The 24,627-nt window shown below is 38.2% G+C and overlaps 4 protein-coding genes across 8 annotated transcripts in view; 3 read left to right on the top strand and 1 right to left on the bottom strand.

The window, feature by feature from the left end:
* Nucleotides 1-309: 309 nt before the first annotated feature.
* Nucleotides 310-7,078, top strand: echdc2 (enoyl CoA hydratase domain containing 2). Of its 2 annotated transcripts, XM_056765318.1 has the most exons (9): nt 310-919; nt 1,489-1,556; nt 1,979-2,066; nt 3,242-3,328; nt 3,862-3,954; nt 4,103-4,159; nt 4,778-4,965; nt 6,217-6,315; nt 6,735-7,078. In XM_056765318.1, the coding sequence occupies exons 1-9, from the start codon at nt 709-711 to the stop codon at nt 6,810-6,812; spliced, it is 969 nt and encodes a 322-aa protein (XP_056621296.1). In that variant the 5' UTR covers nt 310-708; the 3' UTR covers nt 6,813-7,078. The 2 variants fall into 2 exon arrangements, with proteins under 2 accessions (XP_056621296.1, XP_056621297.1); XM_056765319.1 differs by lacking the exon at nt 3,242-3,328.
* Nucleotides 7,079-7,196: 118 nt separating this feature from the next.
* Nucleotides 7,197-19,548, bottom strand: zyg11 (zyg-11 family member, cell cycle regulator). 3 transcript variants are annotated; one of them, XM_056764425.1, is made up of 17 exons: nt 19,395-19,544; nt 19,187-19,297; nt 18,434-18,599; nt 17,662-18,176; nt 17,259-17,504; nt 16,860-17,000; nt 16,599-16,775; nt 16,270-16,334; nt 11,918-12,017; nt 11,487-11,537; nt 11,232-11,393; nt 10,661-10,708; nt 10,106-10,303; nt 9,513-9,565; nt 9,083-9,180; nt 8,823-9,005; nt 7,197-8,673 (listed from the first exon to the last, which is right to left on the bottom strand). In XM_056764425.1, exons 1-17 carry the CDS (start codon nt 19,404-19,406, stop codon nt 8,657-8,659), a joined length of 2,343 nt encoding a protein of 780 aa, XP_056620403.1. In that variant the 5' UTR covers nt 19,407-19,544; the 3' UTR covers nt 7,197-8,656. The 3 variants fall into 3 exon arrangements, with proteins under 3 accessions (XP_056620403.1, XP_056620404.1, XP_056620405.1); XM_056764426.1 differs by lacking the exon at nt 19,187-19,297 and having other exon boundaries at nt 19,395-19,548; XM_056764427.1 differs by lacking the exon at nt 17,259-17,504.
* Nucleotides 19,549-20,143: 595 nt separating this feature from the next.
* Nucleotides 20,144-22,290, top strand: LOC130434431 (cytochrome c oxidase assembly factor 7). The gene is made up of 3 exons (XM_056764594.1): nt 20,144-20,526; nt 20,637-20,777; nt 20,965-22,290. The coding sequence occupies exons 1-3, from the start codon at nt 20,421-20,423 to the stop codon at nt 21,405-21,407; spliced, it is 690 nt and encodes a 229-aa protein (XP_056620572.1). The 5' UTR covers nt 20,144-20,420; the 3' UTR covers nt 21,408-22,290.
* Nucleotides 22,291-22,555: 265 nt separating this feature from the next.
* The window catches only part of ralgps2 (Ral GEF with PH domain and SH3 binding motif 2), a 104,371-nt gene continuing 102,299 nt past the window's right edge, over nt 22,556-24,627 (top strand). For both annotated transcript variants that reach the window (XM_056763872.1, XM_056763873.1), the window contains exon 1: nt 22,556-22,710. The gene's annotated coding sequence lies outside the window, so the exon portion shown is untranslated. The remainder of the gene's footprint in view (nt 22,711-24,627) is intronic.

The raw sequence follows: 24,627 nt of genomic DNA on the forward strand, positions 1-24,627 counted from the left end.
ATAAACATAATTTAGAAGCTGTTTTATTCAAAATTGAGTCCCCACAAGGTCAGACTCAAAGCTACTGTTCTAATCAATTAATCGAAGCTGTGTCATTTAAGTGTCTTTCATTATAATTATAATATACATGATTATGGTGTACTTTTGCCAGTAAACAGAAGTGAACCTTTGCAGTTCGGAATTTAACCATTATATATCATTATCGCCCTCTGCTGATGGTTACCCATCATCCAGAAAGTTTTTACCTCTGCGCTGCACACTGCGCATATCAAAGCATTTTATTGGTACTTGGTGATTCGGACGTCAGAGGGAGGCCCTACCATTCCGGAAGACAATCTATTGCACCTATCAAAGTATTTCATAAATAAGTTTGTTCAGTTTGTTCAATATTCATTAACATGTGGAGAGCGATACATGCAACTACAGCAATACAACGTTAGAGTGAAGTATATAAGCCCTGTATGAAAATAGCGACGACGAGTGTTGTATATGCGCGAGATCAGTTTGAGGAAGTAACACATTGTAACTAGAGACGAACAAAGGCTCATTGCGTGTGAGATGGTGTTTAGCAAATAATTACTCTCCCATGATTATTAACCCATAAGGGTTATTATTAAAAGCAACTTGTTTTATTCAGGGTTAAACGGTTTAATTTTGTTTTAGAACTTCCAAGATCATTGTTAAAACATACGAAAGCAACTTTTTAGGATGAATGTACTGCAAAGAGTTGTCACGGGAACTGCTAGATTTGTTGTTAAACCCGGAGTGGATTTCATGGGAACGCGCTGCGTGCTTACTGGGCAGATTAAGCGATTGTTACCTCGGATGAGTTTTAATCAAAACCGCTCATGGTGTTCTGTTGGGCCGGCTGATGATCGGCCTGAAGTCAGCTTGAATCGTCTTGAAGGGGAAGATAACGGTAGGTGCATAGAATAACTACATCATCCCTCAACCACTTGCTCGCGCTTCTTCTGCAAGTGTCAATGACACTGCACAAAAACTATTAGCGCAAAGAGTGTAAAAGTAAAGTGATATTAAATTCGGATTTAGGGAGATTCATTCATTCATTCATTCATGATGGATTAAGAACTTGATTGGCCTGCACAAAGGCTTGAACCTCATTAAACATCTTTAGGATGAATGAAAATGACAGCGAGATATGGAGACCCCACCATCACCCAGCATCAATGTGGTGCTTGTGTGTCTGTGTGGGAGCAAGTCCCCAGAGTCAACCTAGAACAATTTGTTTATTGAGGGTCTTAAAATTAGATGCTCAACAAACACATTTGGGTGTGATGTTAGCACATCCACATGAAGATTTTACCCTATTTAAACAGAACAGATGACAGTTGCCTCAGTTTTAGTTTAAGAGCAATTGTTAAATAATAAGTAAGCTTACTGACACTGTTCATGTTGCTCTTTTAGTATTTATAACCTATCTTTCTCTATCGGTCTGTTTATCATGGTCTTCCTCTTTTCTCTGGTTAGGTATAGTGGAAGTGCTCATGTGTCGAGAGAAGGCACGGAACTCACTGGGTTGTGTGTTTGTGGGTCAGGTGAGTCGGCCACCTCGTGTGTGCGTGTGTGCAGAAACCATCTTTCCTACAGTATCAAACTCACATGTGCAGGAAGCAGAATGTCTAGCCAACCTGCATTTTAGTCGGGGGGAATTTTTGAAAAGGGTTAAATAACAATGTCACAGAATCCACAGCTGTTATGTATTACGTGCATGCTTTCTCAGAACAATGGAATCTATATTTGACATCAAACTCTTTTGGCTTGTGTGTTGTGAGTGTAAGCAGAGCCAATACAAATTCAGATTATTGATGTTTATTCTCTGTTACCACATTGGGAGAAGAATTTTGTCAGGTTAAAAGACAAAAAATATTGTCCCAGAATTCTCTGTACACTCAATGTCCTGTGTGTTTCTGTTTCTGTTATTGTCTCTCTAAATGCGTTTATCTGTCTCTGTGTGTAGATGAGAGAGTTGGTTTCTTCATTACATCATGACACAGCAGTTCATGTGGTGCTGTTCAGAAGTTTGGTCCCTGGAGTGTTTTGTGCAGGTCAGTGAGAGAATCTCACTATGATTGGAATAGCATAGGCCTACAACTTTTTCTGCAGTACTTGTAGTCTGTGCACACCCCAATCATGTGCACATTTTCTCTGTAATCGATGTACTACATGCCAAGCCAAGGGGTGGATTATACAAAACACACAGCATATATATAGTATATTGTGGAATATTGTATCCCACAATGCAGTGAGCTTGACTGCCATTTCCGGTGTGACATGAAATAGTTTCAGATGCATTTTTATAATAAATGCAATTTGAATGCATTTTTACACTATTTTAAAGTCATTTAAAAATGGAAATGCCAGGCAAGGAGATTATGTAATTTAAAAGTGACTGTGACTATAACATATTTCTGATTAATGTCTATTGATTTACATACTTTTTATGATAGCATGGTATAGTATTCTGTGTACTCTGGACAGTAACAAGTACACAATAAACTGCCTGCTGTTTTATTTCAGGAGCTGAAGGATTTACATTAGCCTAAAACAACTTTAAATTCAGTTAAATTATTTGGATTGACTGCAAACAAAAAACTTTTTGTGATGTATGTCCATACTGCTATTTTTATTAAGGATGTACATAAATTGTAAAAACAGTGTTTGGGCTTTAATGGAATAAAAGTGATCCGAAATAAAACTGGCGAATTTATTACTGCCGTTCAACAAATAATGTTTCAAGAAGAGAACAGCTCAAAAGGATTCTGGTCCTGGTTCTAATTATGTTGGATTTAAATATTTTAATTATGAAATAATTATAAAGAATGATTGTTAACAGTTTTTGTTTTCTTTTATAGAATAGTTTTTAATCCCTGGCTAAAATATTTTTGTCCGTAGTGCGGAATGCAGAAGTAAACTACTCATTGGTTATTTTCTCAGAAGTGAAAATTCTGTTGCCCTTACAGGATTGCAAAGCCCCAGTGGGGCAATACCTTGTGTAGCATTGGAAATCTGTTTGAAAGTCATAATTTTTGCTATTGCGTTCGGTTACAACATTTTACACATTTCCCCTTTAGGTGAATTTGACAGCTGCTTGCTTATGATCTACTGTATAAAACTGTTGCATCAGTGTGGTGCATCCAGTTAACAAGTGCTTTAACACAGATATTTGCATGTGGCATAATTTGTCTTTGCAAACACTGTAAAGCTATTTTCATGTCAACAGGGGCAGATCTTAAGGAGAGAGCTCAGATGAGCAACTCTGAGGCAGAACACTTTGTGCAAAGCTTACGATCGCTGATGAATGACATCGGTGAGACATTACAATGATGATATTTTTTTTCGGAATTATACATAATGACTATTATCTTCGCAACACAGTTGTGTTACTTAGGGACCTATCAAGCTTTAGAAGTTAATTTCCCTTTTTTAAATTAACTGGTGACAATAATGGCATTTAAAGGACCCAGCAGAAACCTTGGCAAACTGGTCATTAATATTAATGACCCAGGCTTAAACTGTCAGATTGATCTTTCACCTCTGCTACTTTTGTAAATTCTGAACAATGAATTACAACATTATATTGAGAAGTATCTCTAAATGCTCTAATTTGTACAAGATTATGCTAATATCACGCTCAACATTTCTTCAGCTTTGTCTCTACAAGCGCTATTTATGTCCTTACAAATCACAAGAAAATCAGTGTTTACATATCCTTGTAATATTAAATGTGTTCACACTGAAAGATTTTGATTGAGTGCTTCAAGTCCAGTTGCAAAAAGTCTCGCCTATTAATGTGATCTATGTCCCATCTGTTCCATTTGTGTGGTGCCCATTCTGTGCCAGCTGCTCTGCCCATGCCAGCCATTGCAGCAGTGGACGGCTTTGCTCTGGGGGGCGGTCTGGAGTTGGCATTAGCATGTGATATACGTACGGCAGGTGAGTGCGTGCTGTGGATCCCAACAGGGTTTGTGTGATTTATAGTCATTCCACCTGGCATATGATGGAATTAAGAAGAGCGTGTGGTCATGACGTGGAGGCTGAATCCTTCAAGCGACTTTTTTCTCTGTGTTTCTGTGTTTCATAGCACATTCTGCACAGATGGGCCTGATTGAAACTACGCGAGGATTACTCCCAGGGGCAGGTGAGAAAAACCAGAAGATATCGACTGCAATTTGTGAGGTGATTCGACAGATAAATAGACAAATTACCAGAATGATGGGTAGATTTAGATTAGTGAAATAAAAAAGAGCCCTGTTAAAGCTTGTGGAGTCGTTTTAACAAATTAAGTTCCTACAGTTATGTTTTTTTATTAGTGACATTTAATTATTAGGTGAAAAAACATTCTAAATACAATTAATAAACTGGAACATATTGTATACATTTATGTTGCAAAAAAATTATATATATATTAGGGATGTAACAATATTATTTATATTGTGTTAGCGCAATGGCACAATTGTCTCAAACTTATTGTGGTCACAGGACTGTATGAAACGATAGGTCTTCCGGGCCTCTGTTAGAGAAAATAGTAAATGTTACCTTTGGCAAGGTCCATCGTGGGCTTTATTCCGAGGTATTATCGTACAGTGAGATTTTGATATTGTTACATCCCTAATATATTTACATGCAGTATATGGAAACATTTGAAACATCTGTGGCCAGATGAGAGAATTGAGAGGAATTAGATAATAGATTAAGGACCTTTAAACTCTTTGTAAGGCACAACATCATCATATATTTTTCTGTCTATGTGTTTTAGGTGGCAGTCAGAGGTTACCACGGACGGTGGGCTTCGCCATTGCAAAAGAGCTGATATTTACTGGCCGGCATGTTGGGGGTGAGCAGGCTATGGAATTAGGTCTGGTCAACCGCTCTGTGCCACAGAACCAGACTGGAGACGCGGCACATGAAGAGGCTCTAAGTTTAGCTCGAGAAATCCTTCCTCAGGTGTGTCTCCAGGACATCTCCATCCTCATTTCTTTTGAGTCTCATTTTATCAATATATGATATATAAACACACCCCTTGTACAACATATTGGTTAATAAAACATTTTTAGTACTGCCTATGATATTGCTATTATAGAAATGTATTACCTGTATTCAACTATGCAAAAAACTTCCTTGTGTATCAATGACTGATTGAATCCTTTTATGATAGTCGTGTTTGTTATTTAATAATAATATGTGTAAATATTATTTATCATGTGAAATATACTTAAATGTCTATTATATAGCTTCTTCACGGCAGTAGTAAATTAAATACATTATATATATTCTTGAACATGAGCTTTCCTGTAGCTCAGTGGTAAGAGCAAGGTTGTGGGTTCGATCCCAGGGGATTGCAAATACCTATGTACAATGTATAGAATAAAGCAATGTAAGTCACTTTGGATAAAGTGTCTGCCAAATGCCAAAATGTAAATGTAAATGAACAATTTGGATAAAAAGCTGAAGATCTTTCTCTAAGGGTTCATTTGACACCGTCCAGTGACAGACAACACTTCACCTGTGACCTAAGGGGTATCCAGCTTTTCTGGTTTTCCCCATATGATTGACAAATCATAAAATTGGATTATAATGCAGGTGTCCTATTTATGTTACAATGTTGAGATGTGTCAAACCACAATAACTTCTGTCAGCGCTTCTGTCCTCCTGAGTTAACTGTCTTTTGACTATGTGAATGTGTCTTGAGAACTGAATTGAGGTCATATGAAAGTATATTTAAGATCTAAGATCACTATTGCTCATACATTAAGGGAAAGTTGACAAAAATAAATCTTTAGTCGATTTTTACTCACGTTGATGTTGTTCCAAATGTGTATACATTTCTTTGTATTATATTTCTTTGAACTGTTTGCCTTCCTACATTCTTCAAAAGATCTTCTTTTGTGTTTAACAGAACAAAAAAGAATTTCCCACTATGGTAGAAATATCTTTCTCTGTGTTCATCAGAACATAGACATTTATACAGATATTGAACAACTTGAGGGTGAATAAATGAGAGAATTTTTATTTTTGGGTGAACTGTTACTTGAAGGTCACCATCAAACCAAACTTATTCTTATTTTTTAAGGAATATTGCAGTGTTTTTTGAAAATGATTTATACCCCTCCCTGCCAAACATCATCTATTCTCTGCATGAGGTGTATAGAAAATTGCTAGACAAGACAAATCATTTGTTTTGTTTTTCTTGCTTAGGCCCCGATAGCAGTGCGCATGGCTAAAGTAGCCATGAATCTTGGTGCTGAGGTGGACATCTCTTCAGGAATGGCTATCGAAGGAATGTGTTATGCCAGGGTAAGTTTGTTATTATGAGTGACATAGTACTGTATGTCATATCAGTGCTTTTCTTCTGAACAGATTTTACATTGGACATCAAATTGAGACCAACCACCATGGTTACACGGTTTACTGTACATAAGTTAACACAATTTGCAAAAATTTAACAATACAAAACTGCATTAACAAAGGTGTTATTTACTAGCAGTCCAAATATTATTTTAGTATAAGCTCATACATCAGTTGCACCAGTTACTACTAATACTAAGTTTGGTTGGACAAAAGATATTAATAGCACTGCCTCCCTTAAAGTCAAGCCTATTTATTTCACCATTCGTTATTATGATAAATGCGTGATATAGTTGGTGCACATGAATATTGTCACTATTTTGACTGTATGTAATTTGATTCTAAATGTGTTTTGATGTCTGTCTAAGCTCATTCCAACACGGGACAGACGAGAGGGAATGGCCGCGTTCATAGAGAAGAGACCCCCAAGATACATTGGCGAGTGAATGTTCAAGTCACCATACGCACTACGGCTGCATTTTCATCTCTGGAAGTTTTTCATTTGTTTTGTATCAGCACATTCTGTACTGACATGAACAAAATGTGGGTTTTAGTTTTCACTGGTGTTGTTTTTAGTTGTTATGCAAATTTCAAAATGTATTGAAAAATATATATTGTACAAGTTTCACTTTACAAAGGCAATTTTTTGTCTTGCATTTCTTGAAGATTTAGAAAATACCGTTAAATAAAACACTTAATGTTTTATTTTTAAGATGTGATTATTTAATGTGTGCATTTTAATAATTCGTTGCTATCATTTGCAATATCATTATAACACTTTATTATGAAAAAAAACTACACAAAAGTGTAAACACAGACAACACAAATAATGCAGGGGTTCACTTTCTTTATTCCCCATCATGGTTTTGTTTTAACGGGAACATAAACAGCAGTTTGACTGTAGATTTAATCTGGTGTTGCTGCCCAATCCATACTCTTGAGTTAAGAAATTAGGCAAAGAACAAAAGTCTTATCCTCACAGAGGGACACATTCACAAAATCGTCCGCGTTCAGTCTGTTGAGTTCTATGAACCTGTAGATTATTCGGAGCGTTTAAACAGCAGCGGATTATCAACTGACATTACATTTAATTTGATGTTGAAACTTAATCCAAAAAAGGGGCAGAGCATTTCAATAACTGCCTCAAATTCCCAGTCACCTGGTTATCCGGCAAAATTAGAAATATAGTACAAATGAATCTCATTTTTCATTGAATTGCAAAAGTGGCTGCATAACACGACAAGGCCTGGAACAAATCACACATTTGTTTATCTCATGATAATACATGGCCCTGAAACTCCATGCAACAAAAAACATCATACATACATATATATATATATAAAACAAAGTTTCTTTAATTAATTGGAATACAAGACTGTGGATTAAAACCTTCATTTGCCCAATCATCTTATTGCAATAATTGAAATATTGGTTTTGACAAAGGTTATGTTCAGCTGGAAGGCAATTCCAGTGACATGCATTCCCAGCAAATTCAATAGAAAATGTTCTTGTGATGTTTACCTGTGACGTAGGCAGCGGTGCATTTAGCGATCCTCTGTGGCCTCAACAGAACTGTATAACAAAGTTTGACGGCAAAAGCTTTGATTTTATTCATCGCCACACATTTCGTTGATCGTCTCGGTTGGATGAGGACTTTTCTAGAAATCCATCAGAGCTTTTGTACTATTTAAAACTGAATTGTTATATTTTGCGAGCAACACAACATGGACCGTCTTAACACTGTCAATATACAGTTCATAAAAATATACTATAAAGCTCTCCTGCTTTTCAATCCATTGATAACTTCTAAACAAAACTTACGTGCCAGACTTATCATTCCTGCATACACAAACGGTTTAAACATTTTGAACTGATCGTGTATTTCTATATTCCAACTGTATCCGATCAATATCTGATCCATGTCTTAGTTTATTGCATCTGAATGTCCAAATCCGTCAGAAATCAGTTTTATAATCTTAATTCCTATGGAGTTGCATCAAAAGAGATCTGAATATGCCAAAAATCCTGATGCACATGCATACATGCACACAAACGCATATAAACACACACGGACACACAAAACATATATGCTGCACATCTAAATACATTTCTTATTCTTTTGTCAAATAAATAACGGATTCCGCCATGTGCAAACATACGCAAAGCAACTTGTCTTCATGCCTCTTGCGAGAGCATTGTCGTTTACATATTGATTGAACATATACACGCACATTCAAAATGCTTCCAGTTTCATTTGCTGCTCTCTGAGACTGACAGATAACAAGTGTGGTCATGGAACGTTCTTCTCTGGAAAAGAGAGAAAACAGACAGAAATATAAATATCTATACCTTCATGTAAATCTCATTACAAGTAGCATCCAAGTTTACGCAGTACTGTATATAGAACGACAAAGCAATAAAAGAATCCTGCTTGTTAATGGGGATAAGATACATGCCTCTGTGTGTCTGCTGCGCTTTGGGTGGTCCTGTACATCCCGTGCGTGTACTATGGCGATGTAAACTGTCCAGAATACTGTCGGCCAATCGGCACACATCACCATGGGTTTCAGGATGTGACCTCACAGCCTCTAGATGCTGCAGTCCTCCCTCCTCCAGTAACATGCTGCAGTAGCGCCCGGCTGTATTCAGATACACAAAATCAGAAACAAATGTCTATAAACCTTAAATAATTGATAACTAAAACTTGCAATTGTACCATTTTTGCTGCAGACATGCTGCATAGCCCATGCAGCCCATAACTGAACTCCTGGAGTCTGGAAGCACCCCAGCAAGGAGAAGAAGGGGTTAAATGACCTGAAACACACAGAATTTACCTTTAATGAAAACTAGAAATAAATTTGAGAAGACACTACACAAATAATGCTTTCATTTCAGAAAAAGAGGAACATTATGAAATTGAAAGTTAAACTGTTGTTGCATAACAATATATTGATGTGTAACACTACAAATCTTACTTGCATATAAATTATTTGCAATTTTTAGTTGGTTAAAATGAGGGTAGAGATGAGAAACTCAAAAGCCAGAAATGTTGTAACTTCCTGCTTGGGCTCAGCAGAAAACATCTGGTATTCGATAATGTGATTAACATTTAGTAAAGCATGTTTAAAATGTGTTGCTTTGCTCACCTGTACGCTACCATTTCACATTCTGGTGTTGGCCACTTTAGAATCGCTGAATGCTGTGAGATAAAGACAAAGAGTGACAAACTCAAGACAAAGAGCCGTTTAAGTGCTTATTTAGATGTAATGTCCATATAATATATAAATAATTCTGACAATATCTTTTGAAAGGTTAAAAATTCAATATTTTAAAATAGGCTCAATATTGTTATTCAGCTAATATTTAAATATTAAAGCAGCTTTTTTGTTTTTTAAATCAATACAACCATAAACATTTATGTACATTTATGTTGAATACTAATATGTTTACCATCTCCAAGCAAAATTGACAGCATATATGGCTTTTCCTTAATTACCATTACGTTTTTTTAATTGCATTTATAAAATTAGGAGAGTTGTTTATTGCTAAACAAAACATGATATGGGTGATTTTTTTATGTTGAATATTGTTACTCACATCACCTTTATTTTTTATTAAGCAGACATTAAAAAAGCACACACTCGAAAATTGTTGATAATGTTTTTGTAATAGTAAAAATCAAATGCTTTCTGGGGTCTCTAAAGGTATCTTTTGTTTTTCGTATAACATTTGTTCTTACCAGTTGCTCCAGTAACATGGCTCTGTGGGACAGGTCGAGGGTCCACACTTTTTCCCCCCTTGAGGTGAGGTGAGCCAAGATTCCTGCGGCAAAATAACTGACCTCCACCTCTGGACTGTGCAGCAGAGAGCGGATGTGATCCAGAAAGCTCTGCACCATGAGTTCCCTGTGCAGCTCTCCCACCTCAGCGATATTATTCTGCATACGCATACGCAAACAAAATAAACACAAAACAATTACACCTAGATTAGACAGACAAAAGCACAACAGCAACTACAAAAAGAATGCAAAATGAAATATTGTAGTGTCTCATTATACTTTCCAACGGCGGAAGCGTATTAGCATAATCCCTCAGCATTATGATTTGCCTTCTCTGGCACAGGAAGGTTTATTTTCAGTGCTGCCCACACACTGAAAGCCAGAATAACTCGCCTCGATTCAATATCACCACAGAACTTCATTGCCGTACAAATTTTATTCCCCCCTTGCATATCTTTATAAGCCTTGTGGCAATACATGATTCACTGTGTACACATTTATACAAAAGTTTCTCACCAGTAAACCCAGAACTTTCTGTTGAATGGATGACTCTGATGGAAAGGACTGAAAAAAACAGACAGAGACATTTTAACTTAGCATTTTATTTATATAATAAAAAAAAAAAAACTCTCTAACAACGCGTCTACACCGGACACGACGGGCGCGATGCGATATGACAACCTGCTTGATCTTGATAGGTTTGTAACATCGTGCTGCATCAGGTGTGGACCAAATTTAAAATTACAAGATGTTCTAATGCGTTTCTAAGATATTTTGTCGTGTCACGTCGCACCAGTCGCGTCCGGTGCAGACACAGTGTTATATTAAACAATTTTTATTAAGAATGTTGGTAACCAAATAACGGTGGTACCTATTCACTTCTATTGTACGGACACCAATGTATGTCAATGGGAACCGGCGTTGTTCGGTTACCAACAAATTATCTTCTTTTGCAGAAGAAAGAAAGTCAAACAGGTTTGAATAGACAAGGGAGTGAGTAAATGATGACAGAATTTTCTTTTTTGGGTGAGCAATCCCTTTAAATCTCTTGCTCTGTGTTTGTATAAGTTTTCATGATGTTATGTACCTCCAACACTTTGATGAAGAGTTCGAGTCCCTGGTTCTCTATGAAGTGTCTGCAGGTGGTGGGAGATTCATCCGTGAGGTTCCAGAGAGCGCTGAGTGTGAATTTTAGCGTAGCGTCCACAGTACCCTGAGATGTCTTCTGCCGCACAATGTGCAGAAGTTGCTATGATAATAAAGGGTTTTGGTGAAAGATCAAGAAAATACACTCTTCTACACTATTATAAGGATTCATTCATTATCAAACATGAAAATGTACCTTTACGATAAAGAGCTCTGCTCCTAGTTGTGCAGTTTGTTCAGTGGACAGCTATTAAGGAAACACAAACAAGGCACAATGTTAAAGACAGATTGTAAGTTTTATTTTCCCTCATTAAATATACATGTAATTTATTTATTGTATTTAAAAAATGATATCTGTCTGGTACGGACTTCATACAAAATGAAGACTGCAATAAACTCAAACCATCAGCACTCAACCGCTAACAGCCAATGAGATTCATCTGCCATCAGAACTCACATGACCCCATTTAAGACATCAGCACTGTGACACAATCTGTCAGGCTCAAACATGCCACACTGCATTTCATGATTCATCACTCAGACAGAATGTTCTGAATGTTACTCCACGTTTCCTTTTTACGGTTAAACACATTATCTGGTTTTCACCCACAGCCTGTGTCTGCTCACCTTGGCAGCAAGGATGGATATAATAGCTACCGCCATTCTCTGCATGTTCTGGTCCTCGTGGTTACACAGCCACTGCATAACCAATTTAGCTGCTTCAAACCTGAAATCAACAAACATACCTGCTATGTTTCTTATGACATTAAAAACCTTCTGATTTGTCCTTTTTTAATTTACGCATACACAAACACACTTCAATACCACATTAATATTATTTTGTTATTATTTCTACGTTTACTTTTGTCATGACAATTAAGACATTATTTATGTACGTGTATACACACTGCTCAAAAACATTAAAGTCCCAGTGAATCAGAAGTTGCGATAATTTTTACTTCCTTATTCTGATACATTTCAAAGTGAAAAGGTATTTCAAAAGAGAAAATGAGTGGGCGTGGCTGCCGTCTTTCACTGCGAATTGATTGGATGTGTAAAAAAAGCTGTTGCATTTTGAAATGAAACAGACTGACATTTGAAGTGGAGGAGTTAACGGATGCCCCGCCTAAGCCTTCTAATTTACGTCATTTGAGATGGATAGTGATTTCAGGGCGGAAGTGCATTTTCAGATTTTAGCTGAAGATTTTGAGGGTTCATGAATTTTAAAAAGAAAATGACCCATTTTGATAAACTATTTCCATTAACATTTAGTTATTTAAGAGATGCTTTTTTCCAAAGCGACTTACAGAGAGTCCAAGGAACAATAAGTGATCTCATACAGGAGCAATAATACAATAGGTGCTAATACAAAGTTACTTGTTTCAACAAAAGCTAGACCAATACCTGTTTATTTACAACAAACACTGGGATATTTCGTGAAAAATAAGAATTGTCTTTTTGTTTTCACTTGGTCTTTAAAGTAACACTTTTTTTTTCAGAGTATAGCATCAAGTCAATTGAACTCCTGGGATATTGATCTGGTCAATTGTATAGACATACATATGTTAATTAGACGCCTCATTGTCTGCTGGATTGTACGTCAATGCCGCCGTCATATTGGTGAGGGCAAAAGCCGACTAAAGACATACGACTGAATGGTGCAGCTGCCTTTTTTGGATAATAACACAACTTCGTTTTCATTTCTCAACAAATTTCAATACTTTTCAATTTCTGTGGAGTATGCAGAAACATTTTGGCTCCAGTCAAGGATGGTTATAGACCATGTATTTATTAATAAATGTATTTATTCTCATACGGAACTGTAAAAACTCAGGCTTGTCCAGCAATCATTTAGGGTTAAAAATTGTGTACACATTGCTAATGTGAAATAATATACGGTAGAGTAGATGCACATGTTCAGAACAGCTTGTGCGCTTTAAAATCCTGGAAAAAAAATCAAAACAATGCGTCTGTACGTTATGACTATATACTGCTATTTCATACTACTAATGCACGGCAGTTTTATTTGTTTTACTATATCACATACATCATGTTTTACTGATGTATCGGTTTGAATGGATTAATAAAATAACATCTTTTATCTTTGAAAATATCTAAAATTACAAAAGAAAAAGCCATTTCCAGAGAGCAAAAATATTTAATACGTAAACTAAACTATAACCTGGATGTTTTGTTCGATGATTCAAATAAATCTCAGAAACAATCTCTACATGTCTGTGTTTTATTCTCGCGCAGCTCTCCCATTGGGTTCAGTGGGCTTTTAGTGCACTATTGTCCTCACTAATATGGCGGCGCAGTTGACGTATCGGACCATAGGTATTTTTTATGGCTGTGTCCAAAATCGCCCACTATACCCTCATTCACTATTCCCTACATTAGCTCACTAATAAAGTCCACTTTAAGGAGCGGGTGAAAACGAGGACACTGGAAATGCTGCGGGTGCCATCTTCTGGCGATACGCGAGACTTCATTCAGCGCGAGCATCACATGATGGCTAGCAGCTAGCCGTTAGTGTACATCGGTTGTACACTAATTACTATGATGCATCATGGGATTGAATGAGTGCACTCAATAATGTCCACTATGAATTCGAACACCACTAAAAATGGATGTCAAACAGTGCACAGTATTAGGGAATAGGGGGCTATTTCGAACACAGCCTATGTCTCTGGTCAGTTGTGTAGCAGAGGGGGTTATTAATCAGTTTCAGCTGCTTTGGTGTTAATGAAATTAACAACAGGTGCACTAGATGGGCAACCTGAAGCTGTGTACCAATTCGAGGGTTGCGTGCTTAGGCTGCATTTCAAGACCGCTTGCGTCACAGCAGCGGGACGGAATGACCCATTTCAAAGGCTGCTTCAAAATTCGACCTTGTTTCTGCAGGATTTCAATTCTACAACGAATGGATCCTTTACAGCCTCGGCTATCCCGAGATTCGTTCCTTGCCTGAAACAGCTGCATATTGTTCAACATAAATTCAAAACTTTAGTTAAATACAAGTATGTAATCTGCAGAAAACTGTTCCTGTCGGTGTTTTTATATAACACATGACGTTGTTCATTCATTTTATTGATGCATTATTGTGTTTTAAGTATGTCCATTTCTAAGGTTGGTTAATTTTATATCAGGCATTTGATCAGTCAAGGACAAAATAAGAAGGAAGACTGCACGCAGTCTAATGTGACTTATATTTTTGGCAAACAGTTGCCTCATTTAATATTTTTTTTCACTTCCCAACACAAAAACAAACTATTATAATTACCCAATTCTGACTGTCAATTTTGGTATTATTAGTTCAAATGTTGATTAGATTAACAGTCACCTAAACAATATTTAATAAAATAAGTTGATGCTTCGTGCAAATATCTTTTGGTAATGTCAAGTAAATTTGAGTAGATTATATTAGGCCTACTTTTAAATTTCTTTTAATTATTAGTTATCACCAATAATTCATTAAACAATAATTGAACACAAAATATAAAGAATACTGTGGCCTTAATAGACTACCATACACAGGCAATAAACGGCGCATCTACATCATTCATTCAGCGTTTGTCCGCATGTAAAGAAGGTATTCGCAATTGCTGCGGTATTAGTTAAGATAAATGTATCCATTCAGTAGAGACTTCAACGCGTTTTTATTAGACAGTGACTAGATCGGCGTGAACGGGTCTGGAGATGCCGTGGAGTATGTTATGCTGCTAGTAACATCGTTCAGCATGACCGATTTGGTGGTGGGTCAGTGATGGTCTGTGGAGGCATATCCATTGAGGGACGCACAGACCTTTACAGGCTAGACAATGGCACCCTGACTGCAATTAGGTATCAGGATGAAATCCTTAAACCCATTGTCAGACCCTATGCTGGTGCAGTGGGTCCTGGGTTTCTCCTGGTGTACGACAATCCCCGGCCTCATGTGGCGAAAGTATGCAGGCAGTTCCTGGAGGATAAAGGAATCGCCAGACCTACATCCAATAGAACACCTCTGGAACATTATGTTTCGGTCCATCCGACGCCGACAGGTTGCACCTCAGACTGTCCAGGAGCTCAGTGCTGCCCTGGTCCAGATCTGGGAAGAAATATAGCAGGACACCATCTGTTGTGTCATTAGGAGCATGCCCTGACGTTGTCAGGCATGCATACAAGCCCATGGGGGCCATACAACTACAGAGTACCATTTTGAGTTGTTCAGCAAAACGAACTAGCCTGCTGCATCATTTTTTTACTTTAATTTTCAGGGATGTATTTCAATTCAGTCCTCTATATTATTATTTTCATTTCCATTAAACGATGTGGCTTCCTTTTGTTCCGGTTCTTTCAACAGGACAACACAGCAGTTCACAACTCCGCCTGAAAAGGACTTCATTTAGGAGAATAACGTCACTCTTTTGGACCATCCTGCATGTTCCCCTGATCTAAATCCCATTGAGAAAATCTGGGGATGGATGACAAGGGATGTTTAAAAAAAATGGACATCAGTTCCAGACCGTGGATGCCATTCGTGAAGCCATCTTCACCACATGGAGCAACGTTGCCACCAGCCTCCTGGAAACAGTTCCATCAAGCATGCCGGAACCAGGGTGTGAAGTGATCAACAAGAACGGTGGGGCTACTCACTATTCCATTTTTGGCACTTTTAGTTCTGTTGTGGGTTTGTTTTGGGCTATGGTCTTAAACTTTTGATCAGCCTCTTTGAGTTTAAATGAAGTTTTCAATAAATTGCCAACTCTCCTTTTTTTTTCTCTTGCTTCCGTTTCTTGATTTGGCATGTGGAAGTAGTACTTACAACCTGGTTACAATCCACCAGCGAGAATTGTGAATACTTGTAAGGTTTTCCCCTGTTTTAAGATTTTGTTCAGGAGTGTACATAACAAGCAAAGGCAATATTTAATTCAGCCTTTATCTTTGTCTCTTTACAGATTCTAAGAGGTGTTTTACTGATCCTTAACATGTGTTACCTGTTAAATGGAACTTCCTGGAGAATTCGATCGCTACAGAGAGACAGCAGGCAGTTCTTCTGCAACTGTACAGTACAAAAAAAGCAGAACTGCTGTTACAAGGAAAAATTAAACGCTTATAATGGGTACAGCATGTTCCTCTCTAGCATTTCCAATTTTTTTGGTTAAAAAGTATACATCATTTGGAACAAACATATAAAAACAGCAATGTGTTCAAATTTAGAACACATTCATTATTATTTGATTAAATACAATAAAGAAGATGATGGTCTTCTAGATATTCTACCAAACAGTAAATATAAGTTGATGTTGTCTTGTTTCTACTGTACCTGTTGGTGGTTGGGGAAGGTTTTCATGGCTTCGAGTAACAGCTGGGTGACATTCCCCAAAAGTCGCACAGGAATTCCGAAGGCCAATTCCTGTTTCGTAAGGTTGAAAACACATGCACTTGCTGCCAGCTGAACATTCAATGTGGTCGGATGATTTTTCATCCCCAACGCAACCAACTGCAGACCGGGAACATCAGACATTAGATGGAGATCGATTTGGAGAAATGTAGTGTCTTTTGATCTGTTGGTGTGTGCATATACCTTCAGAATGTCAGGCCGTGGTTTCTCGATGGCGTGAGTGAGGCTGAAGAGGTGAAACAGAGCCTCCCTGACAAAACCTTCTCTCTCACTGTATCTCCTTAATGCCTCACAGATCTGGGTCTCATTGGCCTCTCCAGTCACCTGCACACACAAAAAAACTTTAACAGCAAACTCTAAACATACGGTAAGAAACATAAACAGTGTTGACAAAATCCCAAACCAATTATTTGAAAACAATATAAAATACACAATAATATTTATATGAATAATCAACCAACTGAAAATAAAAATCTAATTTAAGAATTGTTTTTTTTTAAAGAGAGTATAAAACAATATAATTAAAGTACTCCACATGACCTTTATTTTAAAACATTTTACAGTTACAGTAAATAATCCAACCTTCAGACTTCCCTCTCCAGACAGAAAGTCAGAGAATCCGGCATCAGTGGCCAGGAGACCGATGAAGGTCATGCCAGGTCTCGCCTCGACGAAAGCTCTGACCGATGCATCTGTCACTTGTTTGCGACCGGACACGTCTAGAGACACCAACTGGGGCAGAATGCCTGGAGTCTCTAGCAACTGTCGTGCCACGTCAGATGTGAATTGCTTATCGTCTGAGATATCAAGGTGCTGTAAACCCTCTAACTGCAGTGACAGAGGCATAATGTGCATTTGCTGAAGGACACTTACCACATTTTTGAATGAACTAACCCCTTTAAACAAGCGAATAACTGGAACTTTCATTAGTCACAATCATTAAGCCATGACAGTATAACAATAAGCAGATGGAATTGTGTCTGACCTGGCTTAGTACAGCAAGAAGTTGAGCCGTGGTCATCTCTAGCCTCTTGAGCTGATGCAAGGTGAGGTAGCGGAGCCTGTTTCTCAACCCCAGAAGCGGTGTCAGATTTGTCACCGAGGTATTGGAGATGTCCAAACTCTCTAGACGAGGCAGTGCACACACGTCCACCAAACCATAGTCGTAAAAGTCGACATTGGACACACTGAGCGCACGGAGGCTCTGGAGAGCACTGAAGCAACGGCGGTTAGACTCCTCTAGGGAAGACATGGTCAGGCCGTTAAGGACGAGCCGTTGCAGGCTCTCCAGAAGGACTTTATTGGACGAGAGACCTCGAAGGATGTCAGCAATGGTAAGGTCGGCATTGACCCGAGAAGCATCCAGTTCTATAAGGCGGTGGAGGCAGATGGCACGGTGAAAGGCCTCTGCAGAGATCCGGGCAGTGCGGATGCAGGCGTGACGCAGGCGGAATTGTTGACAGTTTCTGAATATTCCCACTGTGCTGTCGTTCAATAGGCCTGTAAGAGAGTCGATAGGTTGAGTGTGTAAGATTGCTTTATATCAATTCTTAGGCCTAGTTCACCTGCAACATGAACATGTTTTCATGTATAGAGCATTTCATGAATCTGACTATGAAAATAAAGTATTAATACCTCCAGAACTGGTTATAAGTCTCAATTTTTTTTACAAATTAGTGGAAAAAATGCAAACCCACTGGGTTTTTTATTGATATCATTCTAACTATGACACCTCACTGACTAATGCACGCTCATACCCTCAGTGGCCATCTTGCAGAGCAGTTGGTCAGCCAGCTCCTGTGGAAAAACCAGAGGCTCTCGGAAGGACAGCGACCCATCATCACGTATCTCACAGAAGACCTCCAGCCTGGAGCTCACTAGTGTAAGGCAAAGGTCATTTAGAGACGGTGGGGATGCCTCATCCTGGAAAAAGAAACAATTAATCATTCTTTAACCTTATTATTATTTATTAACCTTAAACATTATTTCATTCAACATGCTCTCACTAATTGGTTTAAAAAAGTTAAATACAATCGTTGTCAGGAACACACTAAAACATAGGCAATTTCAAGCTATTCTGTACACAGACCTTTGTTTCATTTTTAGGTGTTTAGGTCACTTTAAAAATTATTGAAACATAAACATTAACACTACAAAAGCCACAACAATATTTATTAAATATAACATAAACAATATAAATCGGAGCTTTAAATTAAGCTTATCTACCAAGCATGTTAGCTTTCACTATTCGCTGAAATATGTTAAGTTTTAGATTCAGTTTTAAATATTTTTTCCTTTATAATGACTTGATCAAAAACACAGTGGTACTAGTTCATGGATCGAACATTGCATTTTGAGGTTTCCAGCTCAGATCTTTAAAAACGAAGCCATACATAAAAAAATAAAGACCTGAGTTGCACTGCATGAATGAGGCAGAAATTTAAACCAATCATCAGTTCAAATGTAAAAGTCAGCATTGGAAAAACATAACGTAGTAGGTAAATTCTTACCATGGTCTTAAAAATGTGGATCATAACGGCCTCAAAACGAAAGAAACAGGCGAGCGGATGATCGCAGGTAAACTGAGGTGTAACGTTAGATCCGATTGAGAAACTCTTAGCCTGTTAGCATATGATCATGGTCTGCCTTCAAATACTTTCAGATTCTACTTGTTCATTTTAAAGTATACAGATACAATAGAAATCAACTGCCTCTTACTCGCTTTTGCATTGTCGTATTGTAGATTTTGCTTTAATAGACAGTCTCTTCAAAATCCTTTCGTTAAGTGGTGTCAAAAAGCATTTTGACGGATTTTATGTCGGCAGGAAACGGCAGCAACGTCTTGACAAGTAAATAACGTCGTCACACGGGAAACGGATATTCAACGGAGGAATAAGTGTTGTGGGCGGGGCCTATGAAAAAGGACTTTTAGATCAAGTATTTATATTTGCATTAGTTCAAATAAATAACAAATCGTTAGGATGCGTTTAGGAGGATGACTAAGACAATAGCAATGATGATAATATAAAAATATGTCTCCCTTTGCCACAAAGTGTATCTCTACGTCAGTGTTGCAAAATACATAAAAAACACGTGGCATTTAAAATAATAACATGTTATTCACTAAAATAATTAGCAAGGCTGCAACATTGACATACGAATATGCAACATAAGAATATTATTCTTTATATTTTTTTGTAATTTGTATAGATTTTATATTAAAAAAATACATAAACCAAATACAATTGAATACAAAATCGATAAACCAAAATCGTCTTTACAAAAATTGATACTTTTTGGAATTTTAGGCTTACTCATCCCTCGGATTTTCTCTGTCTTTATTCTGTTTCCCATATTTACTGAGTTTAGGAATGTATATTTAAAAAAAAGTATAAATAAAATTCATGCATGAGAAATAGCAAATAGGCGGAATTGTGGGCGGGTCTACGGAAGCCTGTTGGTCACAATCAAATCACTAGGAAGTGACATTCGGCTGAGGCTCGCTCATGTGCATGTGTGGACTGACACGTTGGTTTGTAACGGTTTTATAATTTCATAATAATTTTTGATCATATCACGCATGTGGGAATTGAAATAAACAAAACGTTTTGGGCTCTATTACATTAGAAATCCACCAGACACCATGCATGTTCTTGCGAAACTAGAGTTAGTCCCTATCAAGGTCAAGAGTTGCTTGAAGTAAGACCTTTAAACTGCGGATGAAAGGCACAGTAAATCGCTTAAATGGCCGGTTTAATTAATTTTGAGGACGAAAAGGAGGTCAAGCAGTTTTTGGATAATTTGGGAGTGGAGTACAGTTATCAGTGTTACCGGGAGAAAGACCCTGAAGGTAGGTTATTTGATCGAGCGCTTTCCCGACCTTCGTGGTGCTGAACCATACAGATGGGTTTCTGAAGACATTATCTTATTCTGTTACTTCTTTCCATGTACATTTGCTAGGTTGTCAGAGATTAGCAGATTATCTAGAGGGTGTTAAAAAGAACTATGAGTCCACCGCCCAGGTCCTCAAGCATAACTGCGAGATGAATGGACATGGAGAGAGCTGCTATAAACTTGGGGCTTACCATGTCACCGGCAAAGGTAAATCCTGTTACTGATATAATATCTATATTAGAATTATCACAGTGAATATACTCTTTCTGCAAGCAATCCATATAAGATTTTTATTTTTTCTACTAATGATAATGATGACATACCTTTACGCACTGCTCTGACCCAACTGCTTTTCCAGCTGACCTTTTAACAGCTAATATTCTTTTGAAACCAGGCGGTGTGGCAGAGTGTTTAAAGACGGCATACTCGTGTTTCACGAAAGCGTGCAACACCAATGGTAAGAAGTCGGTGGATGCCTGCCACAATGTAGCTCTGCTCGCCCATGATGGGAGAGCCATGGAAGGGGGCACAGATGCACTGACTGCTCGTCGGTATTATGAAAAGGCATGTGATGGAGGTTTTGCACCAAGCTGTTTCAACCTGAGTGCACTATTAATCCAGGGATCTCAGGGGGTAGACAAAAACATGTCATTGGCCTTAAAGTACGCTCTACGGTCCTGTGAGTTGGGCCACGTTTGGGGCTGCTCCAATGCCAGCCGCATGTACAAACTGGGTGATGGGACAGAGAAGGACGATCAGAAAGCAGAGGAACTTAAGAACAGGGCTAAAGAACTCCATGGACAGCAGAAGGAAAGGCAGCTGAAATTTGGGGAGTGAGACAACCATTCAATGTCGACTGAATAAAGGACACCTGATTTTTGCATCAGCAAATATGGATCAAGAGCCGTGTATTGGTTCCGGATGAAACAGTGATTGTGCCATCACACTGTTAAGTTCTTTCTTCAAATGTATTTTTAGCTGATATAAATCAGATTCTTTGATACCGTTTTGTCAGAACTGTGATTCTTTTCTGAGAAAGAAATGTACCATAATTATCTGGTTGTCCAGAGCATATGGAGCCTGCTGTTGAAACGTGAAAACAGAAACAGTTGCCACCACATTTTAGAAGTGGCAGAGAGTGTGTTACAGTTGGTATAAAGATATCAGTGGTGGTTAATATAATGATACCGAGACATGATGCCTCCTGTTAATTTAGCCAGTGGTTGGCTGCATAAACTGTTGAAACTAGTTAGTCAATAATTTTTTTTCTTCAATTCTGGTCATAACTGTTTTAAATAGGGTAGCTGGTGTAATTGTAATCGTTAGTTGTCGGACGGTTTTAACGGCTAATGGGCACAAGAGGGCAGCATATCCACACTAAAGTGAATATAATACAAGTATACTTGGGAGTAACCTGGAACTGGTGGTCTCTTTTACTCTGGTCAATAGACGGAACTGTACTACATATTACAAAAGTCTAGTGGTTAGAAAAAAGGTGTTAAGAAAAAGTAATCTCAACAGTTTTGTTGGTCACAGCAGTTGTGCCCTTACAAAAATTAATCATGCTTTTATTGTAGTAAAAGTGTAGTAATCGTGTTTTTTGTTGTTGATTACGACTTATATTAACCATGGTTGATTTTCCTAAAGGTGTAGCTTTTCTTAATTATTGTCTCTCATTTCGTTTAAAAAAATAATGAAAAATAAAGATTTTTGAAATGCTTTTCACATGTTATAAATAGAACCATGTCCACAAACTTAAATTGTGTCCGACCTCGAGGATCTTGATGTGAAGAGGTCAGTATTGCCATACACTTGAAGCTCAAACAGTCCTTCCTCACCCCTAATATCAGTGCTGCAACAGTCGCAGAATATAAACACGCCCGCTTTAGCGCTCAGTAACCCCCGTAGCCCTGCCCACTCTCCTCTCTCCTCCAATAATAATCCAGCACCATCAAACTGAGCCCGTAGTCCATCCCTCTCGCGGTTCAACGGACGGACGCGCACACACACTCGCCTCTACTGCTGGAACGTAACAGGCGTGCGGCTGTTGGTGTTATGTTTTGTTTATATTAGTTTGCTGGACGATTGCTTACACAACCGAGTAACGATCGCCGCGTCCTTGCGCAGGAGGTGTGAAGAGGTGAGTTTGACATTCTTAAATTGTTTCCGATGCGCACATCTTCTGCTATTATGAGCGGGATATTAGCTAACAAGCTACAGCAGCACGCCTATGATCAGATTGTCAACGACTAGAGCCGCTCAAACCGGCGAAAGGCTTCCAGGGTTCTAAAGATGCGGACGGTTTAGGAGGGAATACGTGTGCATGTGCGGGTTTTGCATAGACTGTGTGCAGTAGGAGGACTTTTGCACGATTGGTGCTCGGTTCTGCTGATACTAGGCGACTCTTATTGCGTCCGGTGTTGTAATCTGCAGGATTAAGTTTATTCCTCAATAGTAATGGCGGTATATTGTTGTGAGATAACGGTTGTTTGTTTTAGGGGTTTTCACATGCCGTCCACCCCACCCTGATTCGGGGTGTGTCCCACAGTGGAAAAGGAGAGATAATATTTTCTTGCTTCTTTCAATCATGTTTTACACAGTTTACCATTTATAACGGTAGTTTATTATACAATTAGTTAGTAGATAATACATAGTAATTTAAAAGTGTGGTAAATTGAAATTAGCCACTGTCATATAAAAAATATGAAATTATAGGTAACTTTATGGTATATATCGCGAACTGTCTAGCAAACAACATTTGGGCTGCTGTATTTTAAGTGTATTCCAGATTCAACTGTGGTGTCACTAAAACAGATGACGTAGATTGTGAGAATACAGTGAAGGTGCTTATACTGAAGCAGCAGGCAGCATGTCAATAACATTAAACACATGCAGTCTCACTGCTGTGAGCAAAAAGACACAAATTATGTCTGCCTCAGCACTTATTGATTAAATATGGAAATGAGGCACCCTTTCAGGGGTCATTCTGGTTTCTTAAACTGAATGGCAGTATTGTTTGTCATGAGATCAAAATAAGTCAAGACTGTTTAATGATCAATGAGTTTGCGTTTGGCCATTAAATGTGATTGAGATAAATGAGATCGTAATGGCCAAGTGTTTTTTGCAGTAGCGGTATTAAGACTGAGTGGCATGGAACTTTACGTGCAAAAGCCATTGGCACATTCCATTGTCTTATTGGAATGTCTGGTGGCATGTCCGGTCTGTGCGTGACATGTGCCACTCTGTCCGGTTTCGCGATGGCATGTGCCACTCAGTTTAGTGGCATGTCCGGTTTTTAGTGTAGGGTTAAGGTCTTTGCCCATACAGTCCGAAATTTGCGTATGCATTTTTTCGTATTTGGCGCTCGTTTGTATGGTGTCTATGAATTTTTAAAAAAGGGCTCTCAAAATGCTTGCTAAGGATGCCAAAAACACTGAAAATTAAACCGAATCAGAATTTTTTATAACGGACGAAAATATCGAAGGCAGTGTGTAAATGTGATTGACACAACATTAGGTCGTATTTATTTTTCAACTTGCGGAAAATTTGGATGCAAATGTCGGAGTCAATGGGTTAGGTTAGGGTAAGGAGTAATGTACCAAGCGACCATTAGGGTTAGGGTAAGCGGTCATGTACCAAACGACCGTTAGGGATAGGGCCACAACATGCAGCCTTTTCGTGATTATCAATAATAATAAAATAATAATAATAATGCATTTTATTTCATGGCGCCTTTCAGAACACCCAAGGTCACCTCAAAAGCAATATACAGGTCACTACATAAAACAAAACACACAACGAACAAAGAGCATATACATATAAAGTGCAATAAAGTCTCAATAAATCATGTTAAAAGGTTAAAATAGTCCAATAGTCCACCACAACCACTAGAAACCGGACGTGTCACTAAATAGTGGCACATGCCAGATCCCTTGAATAGGCATATGCCACTAGAAACCGGATGTGACACCGGACGTGACGCTAAACTTAATGGCATGTGCAAATGACTTCTGTGCGTGACATGCCATGCCTACTAGTGTTAAGAACCCCTCTCGTT

The sequence above is a fragment of the Triplophysa dalaica genome, chromosome 13 (assembly GCF_015846415.1).
Source record: "Triplophysa dalaica isolate WHDGS20190420 chromosome 13, ASM1584641v1, whole genome shotgun sequence".
Classification (NCBI taxonomy): Eukaryota; Metazoa; Chordata; class Actinopteri; order Cypriniformes; family Nemacheilidae; genus Triplophysa; species Triplophysa dalaica.

What these genes read in the sequence shown, in the direction of transcription:
- zyg11 (XM_056764425.1), bottom strand. An exon ending in CCTTCCCCAACCACCAACAG is followed by an intron (nt 16,335 to 16,598) that starts GTACAGTAGAAA and finishes TGTACTGTACAG; the next exon opens with TTGCAGAAGAACTGCCTGCT. An exon ending in TGTGAAATGGTAGCGTACAG is followed by an intron (nt 9,181 to 9,512) that starts GTGAGCAAAGCA and finishes TGTGTGTTTCAG; the next exon opens with GTCATTTAACCCCTTCTTCT.
- LOC130434431 (XM_056764594.1), top strand. Translation starts at nt 20,421, where the DNA reads ATGGCCGGTTTAATTAATTTTGAGGACGAAAAGGAGGTCAAGCAGTTT. An exon ending in CCGGGAGAAAGACCCTGAAG is followed by an intron (nt 20,527 to 20,636) that starts GTAGGTTATTTG and finishes TACATTTGCTAG; the next exon opens with GTTGTCAGAGATTAGCAGAT. An exon ending in TTACCATGTCACCGGCAAAG is followed by an intron (nt 20,778 to 20,964) that starts GTAAATCCTGTT and finishes TTTTGAAACCAG; the next exon opens with GCGGTGTGGCAGAGTGTTTA.
- echdc2 (XM_056765318.1), top strand. Translation starts at nt 709, where the DNA reads ATGAATGTACTGCAAAGAGTTGTCACGGGAACTGCTAGATTTGTTGTT. An exon ending in GTTGTGTGTTTGTGGGTCAG is followed by an intron (nt 1,557 to 1,978) that starts GTGAGTCGGCCA and finishes CTCTGTGTGTAG; the next exon opens with ATGAGAGAGTTGGTTTCTTC. An exon ending in AGGATTACTCCCAGGGGCAG is followed by an intron (nt 4,160 to 4,777) that starts GTGAGAAAAACC and finishes TATGTGTTTTAG; the next exon opens with GTGGCAGTCAGAGGTTACCA.